The sequence below is a fragment of the Aythya ferina genome, assembly GCF_964211825.1.
Source record: "Aythya ferina genome assembly, chromosome: 18".
Taxonomy (NCBI): Eukaryota; Metazoa; Chordata; class Aves; order Anseriformes; family Anatidae; genus Aythya; species Aythya ferina.
In genome coordinates, this window is record NC_140317.1 from 5,282,800 (window position 1) to 5,308,770 (window position 25,971).

General features: G+C 48.1%; 1 protein-coding gene and 1 pseudogene across 5 annotated transcripts in view; one reads left to right on the forward strand and one right to left on the reverse strand.

Moving 5' to 3' along the window:
* The first annotated feature begins 3,201 nt into the window (after nucleotides 1-3,201).
* Nucleotides 3,202-6,171, forward strand: LOC311420939 (GTP-binding protein Rhes pseudogene; annotated as a pseudogene). Its single transcript has one exon. The product of its transcript is annotated as a GTP-binding protein Rhes pseudogene (transcript).
* Nucleotides 6,172-13,559: 7,388 nt separating this feature from the next.
* The window catches only part of TNRC6C (trinucleotide repeat containing adaptor 6C), a 283,773-nt gene continuing 271,361 nt past the window's right edge, over nucleotides 13,560-25,971 (reverse strand). For all 4 annotated transcript variants that reach the window (XM_084492530.1, XM_084492529.1, XM_084492531.1 and 1 more), the window contains 5 exons: nucleotides 25,714-25,830; nucleotides 23,015-23,209; nucleotides 21,595-21,665; nucleotides 20,746-20,885; nucleotides 13,560-19,540 (listed from right to left, as the gene is read on the reverse strand). In XM_084492530.1, coding sequence (XP_084348656.1) covers nucleotides 19,180-19,540; nucleotides 20,746-20,885; nucleotides 21,595-21,665; nucleotides 23,015-23,209; nucleotides 25,714-25,830 — 884 coding nt within the window. In that variant the 3' untranslated portion in view covers nucleotides 13,560-19,179. The remainder of the gene's footprint in view (nucleotides 19,541-20,745; nucleotides 20,886-21,594; nucleotides 21,666-23,014; nucleotides 23,210-25,713; nucleotides 25,831-25,971) is intronic.

Genomic DNA, 25,971 nt, shown 5'->3' on the forward strand with positions numbered 1-25,971 from the left:
TACAAAGGTTCAGATTTCTCCTCTCACCTGTCGAGAAATCAAAGGCCAGTGGGATTTAATCTCCTGCCGGGGGACAGGTGGGTTTAACCCCCTCTTGTCGCTCTGGCTGGGGGTGCCAGCACGCTCCTATCCCGGTGTTTTCAGGTTTCCAACCCAGGGATCAGTCCCGGAGGAAGAAATGATGCTTTGGCCCCCACCCTGGACCCCTCTGGGCTTGTGCCTGCGGTGAAGGGAAGCAGCTGGGGCCGTGCTGCTCGTGGGGATGATCTCTCCTGGTTTCTCATTACTGCTGCTTCCTTCTCAGCGTCTCAGCGGGAACACCAGCAAGGCCTCCTGCACACGCAGCCCCTCTCACGTACACCATGCATTTAACCATCTGCACAACCAGGAGGCTGGCGGGTCGCATGGGGTGGGAGCATCCTGCGGGCACGGGCTGCATCCCTGCCCCGCCGTGGGGTGCAGAGCCACGGCGTGCTGGGCTGGGCACGTGCGGGCTGCTGGGGCACCACACACAGCAGTGAGTGGGGCGCTGGCAGTGCCCAGCACAGTGTTGATGTACAGAAGGAGCTCCACAGCTGAGCCCCGAGGCAGGAGCTCCCCAAAAACCCACCTCGATGCAGCAGGGGCTGGTCCCTGCTGAAATCTGCAGATTGCCCTTCTGCAGGAGTCGTGTCCTGGCAGCAGGGCTGGGGAGCACAGGGCTGCTGAAGGTTCGTGTGCCTGGGGGGATACTGCGTGGTGGCTGATGCTGACTGCACGTCAGGCTTGCTATTGCAATGAATGAATGTTCATAAAAGATGCTGCAAAACCTGGCAGGACTTTAAGACCTCTTTTGGAAGAGCTCAGCTCAAATGCCAAACAAAAAGGTGCTACCTCCCTCCTGTACAGTCTGCTTTGGGAGCTGTACAGTCAAGGCACCACTGCATCACCCGTTCCACTACAAGCACTGGCAGTGGAGTGTGCTTGTGTGTGCAGAGCCCCGTGACCCCCCGTACCAGGTGTTCTTGGCTTTTTTCATGACCATGGGGCCATCTCCCTGCTCTGCCCTCATCCCTGCTCCTCCTCTAGGTCCTGCTCAGCACCTGCCTGGCACTGTCCCTGCCCCTGTGGCCCACGGTCTCTTCTCCCCCCTGCACCCGTCCTCCTTCCAGCCCACCTCGAGCAGTGCCCAGCTGCTGTAGAAACCCTGACGGGCATTTGGCAAGAAGCAGCACACCTATCATTTTCCAGCATCCTTCCCCAAATTGCTCCAGGTCTGATGCGGACTGCGGCTGAGGATGCCCAACCAGGCTCCCCTGCTCCAGCTCCCCAAAGGAGCGGGGCTCCTCCTGCCCCAACCCCACACGCTGTGGCCTCGCTGCTTTGTCCTCCCCTCCTGCCTCCCTCGCTCCTCCCCGCTGGCAGCTCAGCGCTGTTTTCCCTCCACGCTCTGGTTCCTGCAGGTCACCATGGTGTCCATCAGGGCGTCACGGTCCCCTCGGGGCGCCAAGGTCCCCTTGTCCCTGCTGCGATGGCAGCAGGAGCCGCGGTCATGGTGTGTGCCCTGCCTGTGCCTGCAGAGCGAGGTGGAACAGTCCCTCTCCATCTCCGTTATCAAGCCCAGCACGAGGGTCAGATCCTGCCCGCTCCCCACAGCCCCACTGAAGGCAGGAGCCAGCTCGGCCCCACTCAGCAGGGGCTTTGCTGAAGGTCCCATAAATGTCCCCTGGGTCTTTCCCTGGGGCAATCACAGGCTGAACCTAGGGCTGGTTTTGTACTACCTGCCCCAAGGCGGCCTGCCAAACCCCTCCTGAAAAAATATTGTGTCTAAGAACATCGCTGTGCACACAAAAGGCTGCGATGGAAAATGAGTTGCTGCCCTCGTTCCTCCTGGTTTCTCCCTTGTCTTCACAGGGTCCCCCTTGCGCTTTGCTTTCCTTCTGCCAGTGGACATCAGCTAATGTGGAACAAGATATTCATGCGAAAGGCCTTTGGAAATATTCATTGCTCATCTCTTAACAAGATTACCTCTGAAATCCTCCATTGCTCTGAGGGAGATTTAAAACCTTTCAGGCTCTCGGTAACCATAGCAGCACGGATGTGAAAACTAACGGGGGACAACTGATGTGAAAAATCATGTGGGCCGTGCACACACTGCGTGCGGTGCAGCACAAAGGCTGGGGACTGCCTTATCTGCAGCAAATTTCTCTGTTTAACTCTGCGTAACCTTTACAGAAACTCACCACAACCAGGGGCGGCCTATTCACTCCTATCACGAGCATCCAGAACACATTTCTTGGCAGAAATGCCTCCGGCTGCTGACAGCCCTGGTGATATTGTTGTGTTTCTGCAGGCACACGAGGACTGCTTGCTCTGCCGGTGCAGCTCCCCGATGGCTGTCCCCAGCCACGCAGACCCACAGGGTCTAAGCACCGTGACCTGCGTGGTGGCACCAGGGTCACCTTCCCTATGACATTTGGGCCAGAGGAGCAGCTCGGTGTTTCCCATCGTGTCCATCAGCTGAAGCTTCATCTTGGAGGCTGCCGGCAGTAGTGGTGATGGTTCAGAGCCAGGACAGGGCATTTGGAAACTGGTGTCCCCATGGGACCCCCTGCTTCGGGGATGGCTTTGGCCCCAGAGCCAGCTGGGAGCCACCGTAGGGTGCATGTTGCCTCTCCTCCTGAAAAGCCCTGAAGATACCTGAGCACAAAGAAACATGAGCAGAATTCCTTCCTGCTTCATGTCATTTTTGGCTTTAACCAGGTTCCAAAGCTGGGGTGACGTGGTTTGTCGTGCCCTGCTCCATGCTGCCTTGGGGTCTTCATCACCACTGGAGTTGGTGGCACACCAGGCACCAAAATCAGCCTACAAGCCCTCCCTTCGGTCCCATGCCCAAAGCTGGCAGTCCCCAGGCACTCAGTGTGAATCCATCCCTCCTCCCAATTTTTGGCCAACAGCAGCCCTGTGATCACACCAGGATGCCTTCTGCATCCTCAGCTCCTTTTAATACCACGGCGGGTGGTGCACTGCTGGGTGCTGCCAAACCCCACGGATGCCACGGGTGGTTTTGGACACCACCACCCATCCCAGCGGGCACCCAACCTTCCTCTTCTTCCTGAGCAGGGACCCTGCTAATCCCAGGGAAACCTCCTGGCTTTCCTTGGAGTAGGATCAGAGAAGGAAAGTGCTCATACTGCTAAAATGCAGTTGCAGTTGGGGAATTAAGAGGCAGGAGTAACTCTTGTGAAAAGAGCTTTTGAAATCAGCAGAACAAACACAACCAAAACTAAATGACGAAACTGGTAGTTTGTTATCAAAAGAAAACCAACTGGTAGTTTGCTAGCAAAAGGAAACCAACTGCATGAAAATTACAGAAACTAGTCCACAGCTAGGAAAAAACACACACACACACACAAAATTTTGATAAAGACTTATTCTGTCTTGTCAACAAGCTCCCTCTGTATTTGCACTTTTCATAAATCAGCTGCACGAGTGATGAACAGCGATGACTTCAGCAGCAAGAAGAAGAGGAGGCTGCTGAGGAAGTGTCCAGACAGGGCAACCTGCACGCCCACCAGCAAACCCGCTTCCCGACGTGATGTCTGGCTGCCCAGAGAAGGGGAGCACCACGCACCCCGCTGCTCTGCCTGGTAAATCAACCACCCCTTCCCTCCCGACACCATGTGCTCAGCCTGAACGCACAAGCTGAACGCACAAGCTGAACACTGGTATTGGGACAGGCGGGTTGTGTGGTTCAAAAATCATTTCCCGGTGCTGAGAGGTCCCCCAGCACCGTGGGGTCAGCATCTCTCCCTGCCCTCGGAGGGTACACGCACTGCTGAGCTCGCACCCTAGCTCTGACCCCGTTTTTGCCACGCTGCTGCCCTGGGAACACATCCCACTTCCAAAACCTCCCAGCTGGTGTCAGGGACACGCAGCACCTCTGCCCACTGCTGCTCTCTGTTCGCTGGTTTGCAGCTTCTGTGCCAGAGCCCGAACTGCCCTGGGTCCTGTGGAGACCTTGGCAGCTCTGGGTCAAAGCCCGGGCAGGGTCAGCGATCCCACCCGTGACTGTCTGGGATTTGCTCCTGGAGATGACAGCGCACTGTTTGCAGGGAGATTTCATTTTTCCCCCCAGGCTAAATATTTCATAAAATCACAGCGTAACTGACAGCTGAACATGGAGACTATGACGCACGGCTTTCAGGGAGATCTTACTTTCCCCCTCAGGTCAAACATTTCATAGGATCACGGAGCGGTTGGGCACGTTCGCAGCGGGCCGCTCCAAAAACGAGCTCCGGACCCAGACAGGTGTGGGCAAGGCTGCAGATGTCCCCCTGCCATGTCCACCCAACGGGATGGCGAGCACGGCTTGGCTCCCCTGCCGAGAACAATCCCATGCCAAGAAGCACAGGCTGCTCTCTGGGCAGGGCTGGCCGGCTGCAAGGCTGCCAGCTCCCCGGTGCTGCCGGCAGCGGCGAGAGATGCAAGCGCAATGTGCAACGCAGCGCGGTGCTCTCCAGGGCTGGAGTAGCTTTCCAGGGCTGAGCGCCGCGGATTGGCCCGGAGCACCCCGCTCTCCTCCCTCCCTGCCCTCCTCCTTCAGCACCCTCAACCCACGGAGATTGGACAGCGGGGTGCCACATGGCAGAGAGGAACCAGGATAAAAGATGAGCAGGTCCGGGGAACGGGAGCGTCTGCAGCAGAACGGCCGGGAGAAGTTTGCAGGGAGGTGGCACCAAACTTTGCCGGCTGCACGGAGCTGGGGCACGGGACTGCAGGGACAGACAGACGGACAGACACCGGGGCTGCAGCCACCCAGGGACACCCACGGCTTGAGCACCAGCTGCCGAGCATCCCGTCCCCTGGAGAGCCTCCGCGCCCAGCCATGTCCCTGGTGGTGAAGGAGAAGAACCACGTGCGCCTGGTCTTCTTGGGCGCCGCCGGCGTGGGCAAGACCGCGCTGATCCGCCGCTTCCTGCTGGACACCTTCGAGCCCAAGCACCGGCGCACGGTGGAGGAGCTGCACAGCAAGGAGTACGAGGTGAGCGGCGCCACGGTGACGGTGGAAATCCTGGACACCAGCGGCAGCTACTCCTTCCCGGCCATGAGGAAGCTCTCCATCCAGAACAGCGACGCCTTCGCCCTGGTCTACGCCGTCAACGACGCCGAGTCCTTTGAGAGCGTCAAGAGCCTGCGGGAGGAGATCCTGGAGGTGAAGGAGGACAAGTTCCCCCCCATCGTGGTGGTCGGCAACAAGGCGGAGAGCGGTGGCGAGCGGCAGGTGCCGGCGGAGGACGCGCTGTCGCTGGTGGAGCTGGACTGGAACAGCCGCTTCGTGGAGACCTCGGCCAAGGACAACGAGAACGTGCTGGAGGTCTTCAGGGAGCTGCTGCAGCAAGCCAACCTGCCCAGCCGGCTCAGCCCCGCGCTCTGCAAGAGGAGGGAGACGTTCCCCAAGGAGCACATGCTGCGGCCGCCCATGAACAAGACCAACAGCTGCTCGGTGTGCTGAGCCGGCCGCCCGGGGCCGGCTGGGAACTCAGGTGGGCTGGGTGGGGGAGAGGCGCTGCCTCGGCCAAAAGTGACCCCGCTCCCTCCCACCCCTGCCCTCCTCGTCCCCACCCAGCCCACTGGGACCAGAGAGGGTTTGTGGGGTGAAAGGAGGAGACCCTTGGATGGGATGCCGGTCGCTTTGGTTTGGCCAGTGCCGGGAAGGTGCGGGGAGAGGGCGAGTTCCCAAAAAAGCAGGACACCCACCTGAGAAACTGCCGTGCGAGCCAGCAGGTGGAGGTGAGCCGAGGCAAGGGGGGCTCGAAGCGCTGGGGCTGCAGTGGTGGCGAGCTTTCGGGTGGGCTCCTCGTCCGCTAGGAAGGGGGACAAGCGACAGGGCTCTGGCTGCTCACATCAAAAAGCAGACGTGGGCATCTGTGCGCCGCGCTGCACCCTGCCAGTGCCACCCCCCTGGGTCTCCTCCAGGTCCTGAGTCCACCTGGCCCCAGCATAGGCACGTGCCATGTTCTGGGGCAGCTACGTTAACACCGGCACATCCAGTGTCCAAAGTAGTTTTGGTTTTGTACTTGAGTAGACGCGTAGAGCAGGCAATATCATGGTCTATGCACCTCTTCAGTTTTCTCTTTTCTATGTCTGTTTTTTTAAGTGCACCCAATAAACGTGTTGTTGCAAAGTGGAGCTGGAAAATGTGTGGGTTTCTTTCTGTGGTGCCTCCAACACCGTAGTACCTGATACAAGCGCTGTGTGCCCAGACCCCTTATCTCTGCATTTGTTTTCCCTCCCCCGTGCCCTGCCCTTATCTGGCGCGTCCTGGCACAGCCCCAGCTGCCCTGGCACTGTCGGTGCACTCGGTGGGGTGATTTTGCTGATAACTCAACCGCTGCATTTTTTTACCAAGCAGTGAGTAACTAAAAATAAAACAGCTCGTCTCGCGTCCAAGTACAGAAAAGAACAACAGCCCTTAAAAGACACCTGATCCACTGTAATAAAAGCCATAAACACATTAAAAAGCGATAACAAAAGGAGCGGGAGAAGCGCACAGACGGGCAGTATTTACAATGCTGCAGCGTGCCCCAATTTCCTCTCCCCTCGTACAGCCCACCCTCGCTGTAAGGCGCGTTCACCCTGCCTGGCAGCCACACAAACACCATAAAAATGTCACAGCTTGGCAGATTAAAGAGCCACCCAACCTGTCCCGTGCCCACAGGAGCTGGGGTCAGAAACCCAGCCTGAAAGGTGTTGAGCCCCTGCCCGCACCAGCCTGGATCAGTGGGGATCGCACCCCGGGATCTCATGGATCCTCCCCGAGCAGGGCTGACCCTGATGCAGGAGCTGACCCTCCCCAAGGCCAAACCTCGTGTGTCCCCATGGGCACTGTCCCCATGGGCACTGCCTCAGTGGCAGCTCTGGGAAGGCAAAAATCCCCCTCCCAGAGCCTGGCATGGGCTGAGGCACTGGGAGGGTGCTGGGAGAGGCACTGGGAGGGTGGGCAGCCTCGGGTGGGACCCCCTTGGTGCCAGCTGTGGCCGTGGGGGTCGGGGACCCCCTGTGCACCTACCTCGTGGTGCTGTGCCGGGCGGGGAGGCAGGCAGGCAGCAGTTGTTCCTAGCCCAGCAGTGCCAGGGCACACGGCATGGCTCGGGCAGAGGCGATCCTGGGGAAAAGGGGGGCTCCGACCTGTAGGAGACGAAGCGCAAGGAGAGCTGGCTGCCGGGGCACGAGGGCGATGCACGAAGCTCCGGTGCCTTTGGCAGCCCACAGGCAGCGGGCAGAGCCCCCCTGTCCCCCCAACCCTCTCCCCCAGCAGCCCAAAGCCGTGGATTTGGGCTGCCCAGCAGGGGCGGGATGCTCAGCAATGAGCAGGGCCATTGGAGCAGCACACCCAATGCCTGGCTGTGTTATACAGCCCCCCAAACACCCCAGGTCTGCAGGGGTGTGCGGGGGGATGCCAGCTTCCTGGGGCTCTGCACGGGGCCCTGGCTTTGCTCCTTGGGGTGTTTGCGGGACATGGGAGAGCCACACGAGTCAGGAAGCACCCTAAAAGCGCCTGGTGCCTGTCCCATGAGCCCTTCCCCTGCTTTCTGCCTGCACACAGCCATGTGCCAAGAGGTGGCCTGACTGCAAATGCACCAAGGGAGGTTAAAAATCCGAAGGTCCTGTGCCTGGTGGCCTGAGACGTGGGCATGCAATGGGGTTCATCCTTCGCTTTAGCAGAAGGATGCAGCTGAGGGCCCTTGCAGGCAGCTGGATCACGCCTGGTGATATCGAGGCAGGAAGCGAGCCGGCTTTTGCTTCCTGGATCACGGCTACAAAATCCAACAGCTGGCAGCAGGAAGCTGAGGGCAGGTGATCACCGATGGAGCAGAGCCCAGGCGGTGCACACTGGGGATGGTGAGGGCTGCCACCACCCCATGGGCACCTGAGTGGAAAGAGGAGCAAGATTTGCCCACCCAACTGCTTCCCCAGCCTGCAGGAGTAAGCAGCCAGGTCGGACGCTTCGTGCTGGGGCTTTGTGGAAGCCCAGCTCAGCACTGAAGCACGCTGCTGAACCCAGCACACCCAGGATTAATCCTGGGCACCTGCAGCCTGGGGGCTTCTCTGGGGGCTGTGGGGAGCAGTGAAGGGGCTCTCGCCTCCAGAGCATCTCCTGTGTGTGAAGATGCAGCACGGGGAAGGGATGATGCCCATCAGCGTGGCAAGGGGGAATTGGGACTTGCTGGGGCTGAAGGGTCCTCAGGGCTCTTAGCTGTGTGCTGGAGGCTGCTCTAACAAGGGATGGGGGATCTGGGAAAAGCCTCTGTGCCCAGCGAGCCCCCCATCCCAGGCAGCGGCGGTGCTTGTGCTCCCCATCCCACCTCTGGGACTGCAGAGGTCTCCTCACACCGTTCCTCATAATTTAGCTGTAGTTTGAGGTCCTTTTTTTAAGGTCCTTTTTTTTTTTTTTTTTCCCACACAGGTGGTCCATTACATCCAGGAGGCCCAGAGGAGGCGTTCTGCTGTGTGTGACAACATGTGGGTGGCAGAGGACAGAGGGATGGGGACATGTCCCTGCCCCTGTGGGGTGGCTGTGCCCAAGGACAGCAGGACGAGGGCACATCCCTGCTCTGTGGGCTGGCAGTGCCCCAGTTGCTGTCCCTCCACGAGCAGCTCCAAGCACCACAGCCCCTGTGTGCTGGGCATGCAGCATTCACAGCCCAGCCTTGGCTGCTGCTGAAATCCCCAGTGCTGCTTTTCTACAAAAAAACCCTTTGCAGCAGCTTGACCCCATCCCATGCAGAACCAAAGGCTGCTTTTCCCATCCCCGAGATGCTGGAAAGATCTCGAGCATCTTCCCGTGGCAGCTCTCCCTTTCTCCCCCTCCTTTCCCTGCTTGGACTCGCAGCCTGAGCAGCCTCCAGCCCTGTCCCTGCTCTCGCCCACGTCCCCCGGGAGCAGAGCGCCGTGTGCTCGCCCCGGTTCTGTTCCACATCATGTGGCACAGCCCATCAAACCGCGGCGAGATGCTCCCGCTTAATTTGTGTGCACAAACAATCAGGGGGAATCAAGATGCCGCCCGCGAGAGCTGCACGCCAGTGACAGCGGCGCTGCCCGCGGGGGGAGGCCTCAGCTGCGCGGGGGTGCTGTGCCTAATTGGTGCTGGCTGCTGCAGCTTGCTCGGGGTGTGATTGATGGAGAGCGGTGGCACAAACACTTCAGCCAAGGACACTGAACAGGAAAGCAAAACATTTTAAAAGGGAGAGCGGCACGCACTTGTTGGGGGTATAATTAGCCGTGTTTGTCTTCAGGGCCTTGCGCTGAGCGAGGTGCAGCGCTGGGGAAAACAAGCTGGCAGGCTGAGTGCTCTGCAGAGCCTGGCCCCACCGTCCTCGCACCCCATGAGCTGCACCAGAGAGCTCCCAAGGGGTCCTCGGGGCCCTGCTCTGCGTGGCCGGGCAGCCACGTGAGGGGTGGCTTGAGGGCAGCAGCAGTAGGCCCCAGGGGCAGCGCCCTGCCCTGCTCCCTTGGGAGCTCCGATGGGTCACAGGATCCTAGAACCCTAGAATCATTCGGGTTGGAACACACCTCCAAGATCATCTGGTTCTACCGTCCCCCTTCTACCACCATCACCCACCAAGCCATGTCTGCAAGCACCACGTCCAACCTTTCCTTGAACACCCCCAGGGACGGTGCCTCCACCACCCCCCTGGGCAGCGCGTCCCAATGCCTGACTGCTCTTTCTTAGGAGAAATGTCTCCTCATTTCCAACCTGAACCTCCCCTGGCACAACTTGAGGCCATTCCCTCTGGTCCTGTCACAGTTACCTGTGAGCAGAGGCCAACCTACAGCTCCCCACCCCTTCCCTTCAGGCAGTTGCAGAGAGCAATGAGCTCTGCCCTGAGCCTCCTCTTCTCCAGCCCCAATCCCCCTAGGCCCCCCAGCCGCCCCTCACAGGAGTTGTGCTCTGGGCTGTGCTCTGTCACATCACACCCTCCCGGCAATGGCACAAGCTCGGCCTGAGATGGCTTCCAAGCAAGGAGCGTGATCAAATACATGGCTCAGTGTGAGCCTGTGGGGTGGGCTCTGGGGGAGGACTTTGGGGAGGAGTTGCGAAAGGACTTTTTGGGGGAGGATTTTGGGGAGGACTTTGGGGGAAGGCTTGGGGAAGGATTTTTTGGGGAGGACTTTGGGGAGGCCAGCCATGCCTCACACACCTCCACAACACGCACTGCACTGCTCCCGTTCCCCGTGCTGAATTATGCTGACTTATACTGAATTATAAGGGGGGTCACAACACTGGGGGCTGCCCCAGCCCCCCCTCTAGGCCCCCAGCCCCCCCACATCGCCACCACCCTGTGTCCCCCCCTCCCCGCCATGCTGGGGATGGCAGAGGAGCCCCTCTGCTGCTGCCCACAGCCAGCCCTTTGTTCTGTTTTGCTCTGCCCTGACACCGGGACAACCCCACAGGGTTTGTTGCTGGCCGAGGGATGAAGATCTGTGCACATCGATGGGTCGGAAATGAGGGCTAGAGTGGGTTTTGGGCAGTGCCCAGCTTTTTTCTGAGGGGACATTTCAGTGTGTGAAGCCATAGGGGTGAGGCTGCGGGCTGCTCAGCACCAGCAGTACCCATCCTGCTACCTCCCGGGGGCCTGGCACCCTGATACCTGCATGACCCCTAGGAACTGCATGCCACAGGACTCGAAGCATCTGCAAGGCACCTTTACAGCACTTTGCCTTTTAATAACCTCTCAGCTGACAGGGGACAAGCAGGCACAAATTTGTTTGATTTGAGTTGAACCCTGCCTGGTTTAGGCACTGCCCGTGCAGTGGGCACAGAAGCTGCCTGAGCTGGCAGACAGAATGGAGGGCACCAGCACAGCACGTTATCCCCTCTTCCCAGAGTCACAGTTTATAGATTGATCACCAAAAACCCACAGGTTTCCCAAGCTTGGGAGATACTTACCGAGAATAAGTGAAGGATCTGCTTGGGGAACTTCTACATCGCCTGACCATGCTACAAAGAGAAAGAAGGGAGGTAACATTTGTCATTTTATCTCCTGCAGTGACCAAAACCAGCAGCATCACTGCAGTCTGCTAGCAAGGGGAAAGCTCTCCTGTTGTGTGGGAAAAGTGGGATTTGGTCTCCCAAAACAGCCCAGCCCACCCCATTGCCCTGCTGCACAGCCAGCATCATGCTGCCGTCCCACCAGGCACACCAGGGCAGCCCACACACCTCTCCGAGCCACAAATCTCCACAAGACACTTGCTCTGGACCCCGAGCACCTCATCAGCTCTGTTGGAACCCTTCCCAGACACCGTGTCCCAGACATATCTCCCAGGTGGAGGCCCTGCACCATCTCCAAAGCAGAAGATGGAAGCAGCAATCTCCAGTCATCCCAGCATCCTCCCAGCTTTTCATTACAGCTCTGTGCAGCCCCGTTAAGGCTCTGGTCCATCATCATGGGACAGCAGAACTGAGTTTTGCTTATGCTGCTACAAACCCTGATAAGCCTTGTATCAGAACCCTTGCAACCAGTGGGAACCTGAGATGCTGACCTGCAATTCCCTTGCTGTGCAGACCATGATCCTGTGGTCTCTAAAGGACTGAATCAGTCCTCCAGCTTGGCATTTTCTCTCCTTTAGGTGTAGTTCGCATGTAGCATAGAAGTGGGACACACACCTGTTGCCTCTACAGTTCCACCACTGCCAATGAAAATGGCAAAGCATTTTTAAGAATATTTCAGTCACTTCTGCCAGGTGCAACAGCGCACTTTAAATGCACCCTGTTGACAAGAACCCCAAGAATAATCCCGTCTGGAAAATATGCTATTTGGCCTCCCAGCCTTGTTGAAGGTCCAAGTGGAAAAGGAGAATTCTTCAACCACTTCTCACTAGGCTTATATCAGAAAAGCTTCCATTTCTTCTCAGCTAGAGCTGGAACCTACAGGGGTAAACCCAATGTCTTGGAACCTGGATTCCAAAACACGGTTCAGAAATGGGTGTTGGAACTGAAAGGTGATAAAGAGCATTACTTTTTATTGGGGTGTCTTCACTAGAAGACAACAAAATCCCTCACCTATGCACTGGGATCCCGTTATTTTGGGATAGTTTATCTTCCTCATATTTCCAGGGTTTGGTGCTTTGCTCCTGAATCTGCACTAAACCATGAGCAACCAGTGCACTGCAGACTAAATACTAAGCTTTATTCTGTGCCAACCCCAATATTAGTCTATAATGGTTGGGCTTGAAAGCAGCACCAGGGGCTGTCACGGGCCAGGTGGTCCCTGTATCCCTGAGAGCTTGACTTCAGTTCTTGCACTTGTCTTTCAGGAAAGCCGCAGGAAACTGTATTTTTTCAAGGCTGGTAAAGCACGATGGGAAATTTTGAAATTTCTTCCACGTACAGCAAAAGTTTAAAATGGAGGTGGGGAAGACAGCACCAAAACATATAGTAGGGAAGCGGAAGAGCAAGAAATAAAGGATATCAGAATAATGCAACATGTCGAACTTGGCTTTAGAACAGCTTTACTGTGTGCTTGTGTTTACAGGCTGATGTACAAAGAAAACCTTCACTGAGATAAGAGCTAGTAGGGAACACTTCTCTGGGGGGTGATACTCAGAAATGACCCCAATCAGCAGTTCCTTATGTTTTTTTCATCCCCATGCTCCCGGCCTCACCAGCTTGCCCCATTTACCTATTGCATCTTACCTTTGCTGCTGCTCACTTACACAGGCTGGGAAAGTGCAACTCTCCCCATCCTGGAAGATTTATTTATTTATTTTCTAACCATTTAGCAATAAAAGCATTACAAAGTAATCAGAACTATTTGCCTACCACCCTTCGTCCTACAATCATGCTTCTGAATATGGGTTTGTCCTGAAGAGAGAGGCAAGGTCCGCTCAGCTACGGGGACTGGTGTCTGTCCCTCCTTGTTCAGGTATTTTATGCTCATGCTGAATTTCCCACCCAGTACTGTGACTGCATTTCTGGAGTAGAAATACATTTCTGTGTACTTCACACGGGTAGAACCTGCAGTTTTTACCTGCAAAATACTGATTTCCTCTGCCTCTGTCAGAAGTCTCCTGTAATCTGTAGGGAGAGAAGAGTTGGGAAGGAGACAGAAAAAGCAGGAAAAGTGGGTACCACTTCAAATTGGATAAAATAATGCAAAATCGGATTGTTCCTACTCATGTAGGGTACAGACAGAAAAAAAACAAACACAGAAGTACTGTAGTCACAAGGAGACCACTGCAAAACCAGAAACAGCATCTGCTCCTTTCCAGCACTGTCAGCACACAGGTCTTTAGTCTGCTTGAAAATATTTTTTCCAATGTAAATGAAGGAGTGAGAAAAGGAGAAAGAACTATAGAGCAGCAAGAGAGGAATCCGACACAGTTTGGACTGTCACTACTGAGTCAGTCCCCTGACAGAAACGATTTAGGACAGGTCACTATTTGATGTGAAGTGCCTAAAGGCAGGCAGCAGCTGGGGGATTTCTCATCAGCAGTCCCAGCCTCACCGCTAGTTCAAGGCAAGCCACCTTTACTACTACTACTATTTATTGAAAGCAAAGCAATCTTCCAGCTTATTGTGTTTTATAACATTTTAATAACCCTGAAATCATGACTGCACTGGGACCACGTTTTCATCAGAGAAAATTTACAAGCAACTTGTTTCCAATGCATCTGACAGTAAAAAACAAACACCGGGGGCACACACAGGACAAAGTGTCATATTCGCTCCTAATGAAACGTCGTCATTAGAGAGGAGAAAACGGTGGGAGCGTGAGTAATTGAAAATGGTCAACTTTACTGTCTTTGCACAGGCTGGAGGGGCCGTTAGAGCATGTAGTCTGGCAACTTGCAGCAAGCAATAGTTAACCTGAGAATGGGTGTATCCACTGGAGGAAGACACCTAGAGCCCACTAGAACATGGGCACGTTAGCAGTCCGTCCTCCCTCAGGAAAGCTACAATGTGGATGAGTGCTGGAGGCGCCTCTCCCAAATTCCAAGAGCACAATATTACTGGAAGAGACCCCCTGGGAACAAGGGGGGGATGTGAGAGGACAGAAGTTTGGCTGCTCCCGTAGACTTTAAGGTTTCCCGGGTATGTTACCGCCTTCGAAGCCACCCAAGGACCTGGGTAAAACAGTCCAAGAGACCTGCAGGGAGCTAAAATCGTCCTGTGTGGTCCGTGGACGGGCCCATGGTCTCCTCCGACTTCCCGCTAAAGGTAACACCACGCATCACAGACATTTCCACACATTTACGGAGCTGTCGTTTACCTTGGGTTTTCGTGGGGAACGCGGGTAAGTCAGGCACCCGGACAGTTCGCGAACAGAGTCCGTCCGATCTCCGTTTGAGCTCCCAGAACTCCCCTTCCCTGAAGCTGGCTACGCAGGACTTTTGCAGAGATTGTACATTCAGCATCAATACAGTGATACAATTCGTACACCTGTCATTTTGACAACGCGAGGACGCTAACAGACATCTAGCAGCAGTTCGTATACGGCGGCGTGAGACGATCCTGGCGGGGCGCCGTGGCGATCTTTGATCTGGTACCACAGGTATGCTCCACGCTATAGCTGCCCAAAACCCCTGTCTGAAAGGGCATTTCCATTCCATTTCCAGACTCTTCCAACTCCAATAAGTCTTAACATATACAGATAGCCATATACATTTTTAATTAAAATGCTCCTTCACATACACAATCATATATTGAATTATCAAGGACAATAATATATTTTTGGAGCAGAAGTAGCAAAAACAATCTGCTCTGCCAGTGCCACCCACAAACTAGACAAATAACTAAGAAGTTTGACAGTTTCAGACCACTTAGGAAAGAGAAATTCTCTTGGCCTAGAAGATAGGGAAGCCATGCAGTGAAAGTGCTATGGAAGATACAGTAAATGCAATATACATTAAAAACACAAATTGTTTAAAATGTTCTCTTGTAAAGATTCTTGAGACACAAGGATCATCCTTAGCATCAGGAGCTATCTTTACAATTTCAGAAATATTTGATAACATTAAAGCAGGAGAGAGTATGACACTGAAAATAAAAATTCTACCCAAACACTATAAGATCGATTTTGGCCAAAAGCTACATTTCTTTTAATATACCAGGGTGGATACTAAATTTTAAGAGTGTATCAGATTTACAAAAAGTCATCTGACAAAAGCTCTCATTTGCTGAAACATCTGACTCTGTGATGGACTTTGATGTCTAGGCAAACAAAACTCAGGAAAGCTGAAACTGAAAGCCCTCCTTGCTCAAATAAAAATAAAAATAGAAACTCTTCCAAGAATTTCAATACCAACACCTGGAAGAGAAAAAAAAAATAAAAACAAACAGGGGATAGGAAGGGGAAGCAGTTCACAGTGAAAAAACAACTATGACAATAACTGTGCAATATTGGGGCAGTATTGATACTGGATGAGATTCACTGAACAGGCTGCAGATTGGAAATTTTAGCCATCTAGGTAACAGAACTGACCCCAAAATCTAGGTTTGATAATTTGTAACTTTATCATACCTGCCAGCAAACTGCAAACTCAAGAGTTGCTTGGGTTTCCCCCTGCCCAGGGGTCTTTCTCCTTGCACGCACAGCCCATGGCAGAGTAGCCTAGCGAGAGAAAAGACCCCCCAGCAGAAAGCTGGGCTGAAGGCCCAGTGCTGGCAGAGCTGCTGGGTGCTGTGAGCTGCTTCCTCAGTAATCCAGTTCTTCACGAGTTACTTTCTTTCTTAAAAGAAGTGCAATGAGTTATACTGTCCAGAATCAACCACTGGAAACTTGGGATAAATCATGCTTTCAGTATAAATCACCGTAACGCCACCAATAAGTAAAGAACTGGTTTTAGGGAGGTGGGAGGAGAATGTAAGCTCATCTTTAAGCTAGGGAGATGGAGCAAGTTTGGGTTCCTCCAGGAACCTTCTGCGATTTGCCTGCTACACCTGGTTAGCTACTCAACTTATCTCCCTTGAGTTCAAACCTGAAAGGCCAAAACATGAATATATATATATATATATATATTTTTTTTTTTTCCTATCTTATTTATAGGCTATCTGCCCACCTCATAAAATTTAGCGGAACTGGCCATTTTGATCTAGAGACATTAAGTCCAGAAAATGGGAAGCTGCAGCATGACTGAACAGTGGAGCTGGAGAGGAGCCTTTGGCCTCTTGCCTCCATACTCAGTGTTAGCCATTAATCAAAGACATGAATAAATGAGAAAAACAACAAAAAATGATTACTGCTTTTTATGCATCACTCTTTTGGATGTGATATGCAAAGCATTCGTGGTACAAGCCATCATCAACAAGCACATACTCCAAGCGTGTGACTACACTTACAGGAGTGATTTGCCTGGCTTTACACTTAAATCTCATTAATATTGAAAGTGTTAAACTTCCTCCATGAAATACCTTATGAGATTTTACTTTTTTTTTTTTTTTTTTCTTTTTAGTATCCCCTGCATAAAAGAAAAATACACATTATTTGAACAGCCAAGAAAAAACTGCAATTTATTAAGTTTCAAAGAATCTTCGTACTCTTGAAAGCAACTTTCGGTGCATGTTCTTTAACAATCACATTCTATGAGGAGAAAGAACATTAAAAGCCACAATTGTTTGTTTGTTTGTTTTTAATCTCAGAGTTACAGACATCTTTAATCCAAAAGGAAAGGCAAAAAAAAAAAAAAAGCGCCCCCAAACAAAAACCCACCCCAACAAACCCTAAACAGAAATTTCCATTCCCAATTTCAAAATATCAGGAGTTTTTCTACAACTCAATGCTAAACTTCAGCATGAAAAATTGTATGTAAACACGCACATACACACATACATATTTTATATAAGAGAGTGTGTGTGTATATATATATAAAATATATATATGTAGGAGGCGTGTAATGGCAATGAGATGCAATTACTCTGAGGAAAGGTTATTCAGCTAAATACACTACTAAAACTTGAGAAAAAAACAAGTCTTGAACCCAGTTTGTGCATAGTTCATGATCCTCTATAAAACCAGCTTTTGTTAATTTGCAATCTTGCAGGACCCTTTAAATCTGATAAAACCATTAAAAAGCTAATCTTCCAAAAAAAAAAAAAATGTAATGCACAAGTTTCCTGATCCAAGCAGGCAGGGAGCACAATGTTCATATAATTTTTAAAACATACTTGAAGTGTATGTTATTCCATTGTCTTTCTTCCTTTCAAAACAATCAAAAACATTGATCTTTTTTTAAACATAAAGCAATTTTTTAATATATAAAGCACTCTTCAAACATCTATTTCTTTTGAGTCCATTATTTGGTAAATATGTAACTGCTACACATTAGATTAGGTATTTTCTTCTTTCTTACTGTCTTTTTTTATTTTATTTTGTTTTTTTAATAATATCTTCAGTGCTAGGAGTTGGGTTTTAAAAATACATGAAATGGTGTGGAGTTGCTCCTCGGGAAACCCGGCTTTCCTGAGACATCTTCCACCATGTGCAAGATAGTGATCACAAAGTTTTCGCCACTTTGACGAAGAGGAGGAAAACAACAACAAAAATAGTACACAGCAATGGCCAAAGAAAAGAATAATACAACAACACTGTTCAATCCCAGAGCTCTGAAGTAGCATATCTTCATTCTGAAAATAGTTTTCTTTACGATGGAAGTCTTTTTTTTTTTCTTTTTTTTTCTTTTTTTTTTTTTAATTCCTTTTTTATTTTAAAGTTTGAAGGAGAAAAAAGGTCTGTAAACAGGTGAGAGCCAAAACTCCTGGCTCCTCCAAAAGCAGTCAAAACCTATGTCCAAGTGCTTGTTTCTGTTCCTGCTTGCAAGGGAACTATCCACTCTTTACAATTATCTATGGCCACAGTTCAACAAGAGTATTTTTTTAAACTTTATATTCCGAATGGAAAAATGGTGCAATACTCCGGTAATAATTTTCTTGCATTAGTCCACAATAAAAAGCCGCTAAAGGTAGATATACATATTATTCTCCAGAGATACACACTGTAATTTTTAAAATGCGATAAGAGTCCTTGAGTAAACATTTACACGTGAATTGTCGCCGGCCCCTTCTATCAGTTTCTTTCTTTTTTTTTCTTTTTTTTTTTTCTTTTCTTTCCTTTTTTTTTTTTTTTTTTTTTTTTTCTCCTTTTTTACCGTTATAGGATTAGCTACAAGAAGGGCTGCGGACACTCAGTGCAAAGTTAGAAGCTAATAACAATTAAACATTTGACCAATGAGCAAATAAAAAGCATATACTGAATAAAAGGAAAAAATTCACACTTTTAGTTAAATCACACGTGGGCGCACACGTACACACACATACACACAAGCACACTCACATACATACATCTGTTCAAACAAAAACATATAGTCTGAACTTTAAAAAAAAATCTTAGAGCCTGTTTTTTGTGTACTGATGCCAACCTGGAAGTGTAATAATTAGACTTAGAAAGTGTTCACATTTTGTTATTGGCCTGCTGGATTCAAGTATTTGCATGTTTGATATGTTTTTTTTTTTGTTTTTTTTTTTTTTTGACTTTTTATATTTTTGGGATTAAAAAAATGACATGAAAAAGTAATGAAACAAGGGTAATGTGCATAGGCAGATCCATGGGAGTAGTGGACACAGAGATACCCCAGCCCCCGCCCGCCCTCCCCCCATTCAACCTGTACAGTCAAGAGTTACCATTCAGATTCATTACTTTTCTGTACCAATGGTAAATATCACACTTCACCCTTTCTGATTATTGGGTCCGCCTCTGGTAATGTGCATAATAGTCACAGGCTCATTTTAAATAGGCTTTCATTTCCCCTTCCCCCCCCAAGTTGATAAAATAACCCTTTCCAGCCCAAATTCTGAAAAGTGCCCTTCATGATAGACCTATTCTAAGCAGCTTTTATAGTTTGTTTTTAAAATCACCATACAAACATAAAAAGACAACATAAAACAAAAAGCCATGAAAAAAATAAAACCTGTCATTAGCATGTGACACTGACCAAAAGTAGCCCATACTGTTTCATTAACAGTTCACAAGGACTTCTGCAGTTTCATATTTGATATTGGACAGAGGTACTAAAAAAGGGCTGCCAGTCTGATCTGTTAAAGCTGGATTCTTCATCAAGCCCGGGACTGGAAAGGGTTACAACTTTTATTTTTTCCTTTAGTGCTGATGATTGTTATTTCCATTTTGTTTCTCTCGTTTCCTAGATGGACTCCCCACTGAGAAGATCACCTGGAAGAAGAGTATTCAGAGGTGTGGGGCTCCCGATAACTCGGCCGTCGTCGGTGCTGGGGGGTCCCCAGAGGCTGCTGGAGTACTGGGGCACCCCACCCCACAGCAGGTCGCTGCTGCCCTTGCCCCCCAGGCAGGGGCTGTTCCAGTGGCCGGCGTCGCCGCGCACCAAGCCGTGCGAGCCGCCCGCCGAGCCCAGGCGCGTCTGGTTGCTTCCAGTGTTGGACTGCCAGCTGGAGGTGGGCGGCAGGGGCTGGCCTTGTGCTAAGAAACGGTTTACTTCCTCTTCACCAGCAAACTCGGCCAAGATGGTAGTGTTTCCCAGGACACACCTAGGGACAAGAGCAAAAGGCGACGTGAAATGAGGGGCGCAGGCGGCGCTTTTGGAGATATCCAAGATTTCTGTATATCTGTTACCTGCCCCGTGTTAAATTTGAGATGAAGGATTAGGCCAAGTCTGCTCACTTTTAGGAATCCCACTCTCTTAAAAAAGACCCCTTTCTACTATTTCACATTTACCTGTCTATATCCGCAGGTAAACACAAAGCCATGTGTGTGGAGACTACATTTAGCCAACATACATCACAGGAGACAGTCTGCACTCTAGGCTTGAATTTTCATAGAATTTTAAATTAATTTTCAAGAAGTATTTAATCACTGCTCTTTCTAATTTACATAACAAAACCCCCCACGCAACTTGAGAGAGAGTGAGTGAGCCATTCCCTTATCAAATCAGATGGGAGGGATGGGATCTGAGCCTGTTGACTCTGAGATGTATTTTCCAGCAATCAAGTCCATGTAAACATTCATCTGTGAAACAGACAGTGGCTGATATCTTTAATACTATCCTGCTGGCTTCCACAAATCCCACTGTATTTTGCCGCTGTCGCTCTGCCAGCAACCCAAAGGCACATATTGCTGTGTCTTTCTGTCATTCAGAAAGGTCTGTCCTGTTCTTTGCCAGCAGTGCAACTAGAGGTATGCCACAACCTATTAAAAAAACAATTAAATGGAGGCCTTCCAAATCACTGATAACATAAGGACTTTAATATGTACATATTTAATATAAGTACTCATCTTTAAAGTCAGATACCAATTTCATATTTGGCAGCATTTCTTTTACCTGATGCCACATGTAAATTGATGTAACTAAGATGGGTCAATTTTTCATCTCCAATCAGCTCTGAATGCTGCTTTGTAACATTTTATTAAGGAAAGGTCCACCCTTATTGTTTAGACATAGCGCAAACTATTTCTTCTACAATCAGTGTTTTAATCACACTCATGCTACAGATGTCGATAAAGAAATTTCCTTTCTAAGCAGTTAAGTTTCAAACATCAGTTGTTATATTTGTTATATTTTCAATTGTTTCTAACATCACTGATTTTATCACTCAAATTCTCCGGCTCTTGTGTACTATACCAGTTAGTCCCGTGGATTTTAAAACAGCTAAAATCGCTCATTTTGTTCCTTCAGAGAAGTAGTTCTGACATAAAAGTAGCTTCGTAACAAAGGACAAACAAAGTAGAAACGTACATATGCAGAGACTTTTGGGCCTTGGCTGCTTCTTCCTTGGAACTGTATCGGACCACAGCATTCCCTTGTGTCAGGTTCAGGTGGAATGTTATTAGAGGGCCATGCTGCAAACACAGTGTCCGCAGTGTGGAACCATCAATCTGGTAAGAGAGAAGGGGAAAAAGATTTATCTGTGCTTTTGTGGTTTCACTTCATAATTATTGCCAGCTGAACAAGTTTAAAGCTAAAGACTAAGCAGGTGTGAAAGAAAAAAATATGCTTGATTTACATAAGAGGAATTTAATTATAGACTTATCACTGTCTTCATTGAGAGTGACATCCTGTCTTAAGGCTTCCCTGCAGTCCAGTGCACAAAACTTCCCCAATTATGTGACACAAGCTATATTTACAATCAGAAGTCTACAAAGTTAAAGAAAAAGCAGCACTCATAAATTTAACTATTTTTTCCCCAGGATTACTTTAGATGCTTTGTAGCTTATGATCTTCCTTGTGAACGATACTACAGGGAGGACTAGAGAATTTGACAGACTTAGAAGAAAAATAAAACCCCACAGAATATGTAGCTTTTATACCTCTGAACCTGATATAAGACATTATTCACCTCTAAGCTTACACATACAGAAGTGGTGCACACTGAATGACTAATTACATGGTCTTAAAGCTCATATTTGATTTGACAGCACTTTAAAAACTTAACAGATTGCCTGCAGAAGACAGACAATTGGAATAAATGCAGAATAATTATTTTCCCTTCAAATGAACCAAATTACCAAGGCTGATGAATGTTCTTCTCATCTCTCAAATATGACAAGTCTCTTTCCATAACTAGTTATGTACAATTCTAGTTACCTGGGGTGTGAGGTTTCGAAGAACCAGCCAGCTGCTTGTTCTCCCTGAGCTGTCAGTACTCCACGCTGAACCTACAATACAAATTCCGCAACAAAACATTTAATCACGGTGTGGAGAACATATTACAAGAAGAAAACTTATCTGGAATCACAACATACTAGCAAGAGAAATTGCTACCATAAACAAATCTTACAGCAGTTTACTTGCAACTTGATTTATTGTCTGCTTTGGAATGAAAGGTTGCCAAAAGAAAACCTGCTTTTGTTACATTTAGAAGATCTGTGGCATTTTTCACATTCCCACAATAACTTTGGGATGCAGGTACGTCACTGCAATAAACTGCATCTTCAGGTTACATTAAAATTACTTTGGAAGAAACATTTTAAAAGCAATTCAGATGTCCAAGCTCAGATTGCTGGTTGCTATTAAAGATTTTTATAGCTCTGCAGCACTCTGCTATGTTGCCAATGATAGATTAATGTATATGAGTTATTCAAAACAGATATTTCTGCACTGACAACGTTCTGATTAAAGATACATGGGTATCACCAGCAAAACCTGCTTTTCCAACCTCAGCCTGATGTTTTACAATGAGAAACTGTACAAGCTTGGTATTTATTAGTGGCATTTGAAAAACTGCAGTACTTCTGTAGTCACATGTGTGACCACACTGGCTTCAGACAGAATACTGGCATTAACAGTATCAGGCCAGCAGGTGGGGCTTTGGTGCAGAAAACATTCAAAATAAATGGTAAGAAGGTTTAATTTCCATCTTAGTGAAAGCATAATAACAAAATATTCAGCTAGATAAAATATGTGTACTGCTTTCTTTTGAAGCTGACAATACTTCTCAGACAAATATGATGCATACATTTATATAGCCATAATTGTGGTTTCTCATATTTGTATTTAAGCAAAATAATGACATCTAAAAAGGAGTCTGTATGAAAAAATCAAGACATTCCCTGCGGGCCCTGAAACGCCATCAGGTCCTAAATGCTTCACATCCACAAACGTGTTCCATGTTAAATTTCATAGAATGATTCACTTATCAAAGTCTTGTAGGAAGTCACAGATCATAGCACAAAACAAGAAACACACTTAAAATCTATTTTTAAAAATAAGAAAACAGGGAAAAAATCCTAATCGTGAGTAGGAATGGAAGTATTTGGCAATTCACAGGTAAAATTACTAATATGATGACCTGAAAGATGACAGCTTCATTTACAACCTATTCTAACTAAAATAAACAAACACGAGCTTCATCCTCAAAATGGATACGCTCTGCTTGTGTTAAACCTCAACCATCTGGAGTCTGATACAAAGCTGCAGGGCGTCTCACTATTGTAAGACAGAAAAACAACAAACAATTACAAAAGGAAGGCGCTGTGGTGCTATATGATATAGAAGTCAGGAGTACCAGAGGAGTAAGAGCTGGTCCAACCCAGGGGACTGGCACCCCATGTAGACGATGGCTTGGTGTTTGTTAAGCCTGGAGGAGGTCTTGTAGGAGCAGTAGTGTTTCTGGGTACCTTCCATAGTTCATGGGATAAAGAGGCTTGTGTGTGAGAGATTGGGCCAGAGGACCACGTAGACTTGATGTCTGACAATTTACCTGCAACAGAACAAAATAAATTAGTGTATTTTCTGTTAGCAACAATGGTTAAATCAAATAGGATGGGTAGTCATCAAGCTTCTGAACTCACTACATTCTTCCAGCTTTTCAGGAGAGAAAACAACAGAATTCTGCAACAAGTCAGCAATACAAATCCTATATACGTGTAACCTGCTTACACTGCTATTCATATTTTCAAAGAAATTTTTAAATAATGATTCTTAAACCACCTGCTACATATACAGATCCTTTTTTTAAAAAAAAAAAAATCTCCTACTATTTTGCTTTCTTGTAAAAGTCAATACATGAAAAAAGACCAGAAATTTGAAATCTAATTTCATCAAAATTATAACTTTAAGATTATCTCTCTTAAAGACTTTAGAACCTAAACACTTGTTTTCCACATAACTCATTTTATCTAATATAAAGTAAGCAGCACAACCATATGTTCTTCTGATATATTATTAAAATTCCAAAGATGAAAGACCAGCAAAAATTCTATTTCAGAATATTCAAAATAACAGATACTCTTTTTTCAAGTGTCTCTGAGAAACTGAATTCTGCAGAAGAGTAGACCATTTTGCAATCTGTCAACTCTTTGAAACTTTTTACTCTTTGGTTTATTTCCTCAATCAGTAGTTCAACTATTTTACTATTGTTCCCATCAAATCAGAGCTTTATAAAATAGTACAAAACCCAAGAATAACGAGTACTGTTTAGCTGTGAGAGGCACACAAAATCAATTGAAATTATAGAAATTACAGATAGTAAACCAAAATCCTTTATTCACCTTTAGACTTGCACATCTCTGCCTTTCTTCCTTGTAACAACTTAAGTTATGAAAGTCAAGAGTGCAATAATTTCCTTGCCATGACACAGTCCCCCCATTACTGCCATTAGCAGCACACATTTTCACTGGAACGGGCTGAAATGGTCACATTGCTGCATATTCTGCATGACCAAGTGATACTGTGCTTATGCTGGCTTAATGTTTTTATTTTGGCAGCAGACAATAAGAAAATACTTTATCTGACAATGTTGAAGATACATAAATCCCGTGGACTTTTTTAAAACCAGATTTGAACTGCCAGATTAATTTTATATTGAATCAGTGCTTTGCAGCAGGTAGTCATAGCAGTCTTTGTATGAGGGACCCTGAAGCCAAATTTACCAGTCACAAATCACAGCCTCAAGTTATATATATACACACACACACACACTCAAAATTGTTCCTATTTATCTGTATCATCTAACTCAATGATTTCATACTGAATCATAGTAATTCAAGTGAAAGGGCAATCGCTCTCTCCTCTTCTTGCAAAACTGTGGTGACAAAAATAATTTAACAATGATGATCAAGACATTAACAAAGAGAAAAAGGGTGGGAGTGAGGAGGAAAGTCTGAATTTTAGAACTCAGAGCAGGCTCAACCTGCAATGTAGCACATGATGCATGCATGTTACCACAGATTAGATGTTGCTATCTCACTAATTCCCATGGGTTTAACACAAAGATTAGATGAGACTGCAAAAAATAAAAGCAAGTAAAGCAGAAATGCATGACAGATATAAGAAAAGCAACCTATTCCTTTCTTTTCCTTTTAATGGAGTAAAACATTTCAAACAAACCCTTTTTGCTTTGCTACCTGCAGTATGACCTACAGGCTGTGGCTTCTTTGATTCAGAGAAGTGGAGAGTGTTCATTGATTAGATATGAAAGTGGTAATATAAACCATGCAACAGCCCCTACACATTTTTATAAGGGGACAAACTGGATATTTATGTAGTCGGTTTGCAAGCTTATTTTCTATGATTTGCAAAGAGAGATACCTCAGAATTTATAGCTCATTGGAAAAAATGGGGCAATTTGCATATTGTTTACACCATATGCAAGCTCAGGTAAATAGGTAAGCACCACACTTTGGAATGACAATTAAAAGACATTTAAACAGGTGTTCTGATCTGCTTAAGTAAGGGGACACATGAAGAAAACAAGCTTGTGCTTTATGAAGCTTTCTTCAATATTTAAATAAAGAGCCCCCAAAACCAACCCCCATTCCAAGGCAGAATACCTCCTTGAGGTACAACTTAACTTTCTCCTGAGCTGAAGACATTTTACTGCTAACAGTGAGTTTGTTAACAAAAAATTCCTATGAGCTCGCACTGAAAGGGTCTAGTAGGGGAGTTACTACCGAGGTCTTAGAAAATAGAACATTCCTCTGCAAAGTTGCAATGGAAATAGTCGTTAAGACACCTCGATGCCAATACAGAGTGACGGCATGTGCCATCAAGTGGAGTAAATACATTTTTCCTTAGCACAATTCCAGGCATAGCATACAGAGCTCACCACTGAAGAGCTGCCAGGAGAGCTGCCTACCTGGCACAGGACTGAAAAATGTGCTTCTGTCTATAGTAGCACTACTGCAGTAACTGGGAAAGCACTTCTCCTAGGGCCTTTTCTCAGAATGCAGGGGAATGTGAAAGTAGAAAGGCCATTTTTCGTACCTGCAATGCTAGGTGCGGATGCAATGCTGCTGAAAGAGCTACTGTAGCCGGAGGCACTAAGCGGCCAGGCACTCGATGAAGGCAGCGTGGCATTCTGAGATGATGTTGGGGATGACCCTGCAGAACCAGCAGAGAAGCAACTAAGAAAGATGGGCATAATGATGTTTGGTGTGACATAAGCAAATCTATTATGTGCAAATACAAACCATGCAAGGCATTTTCCTTAATCAGCCTGGTCTCAGAAGTCTAGGAATGAAA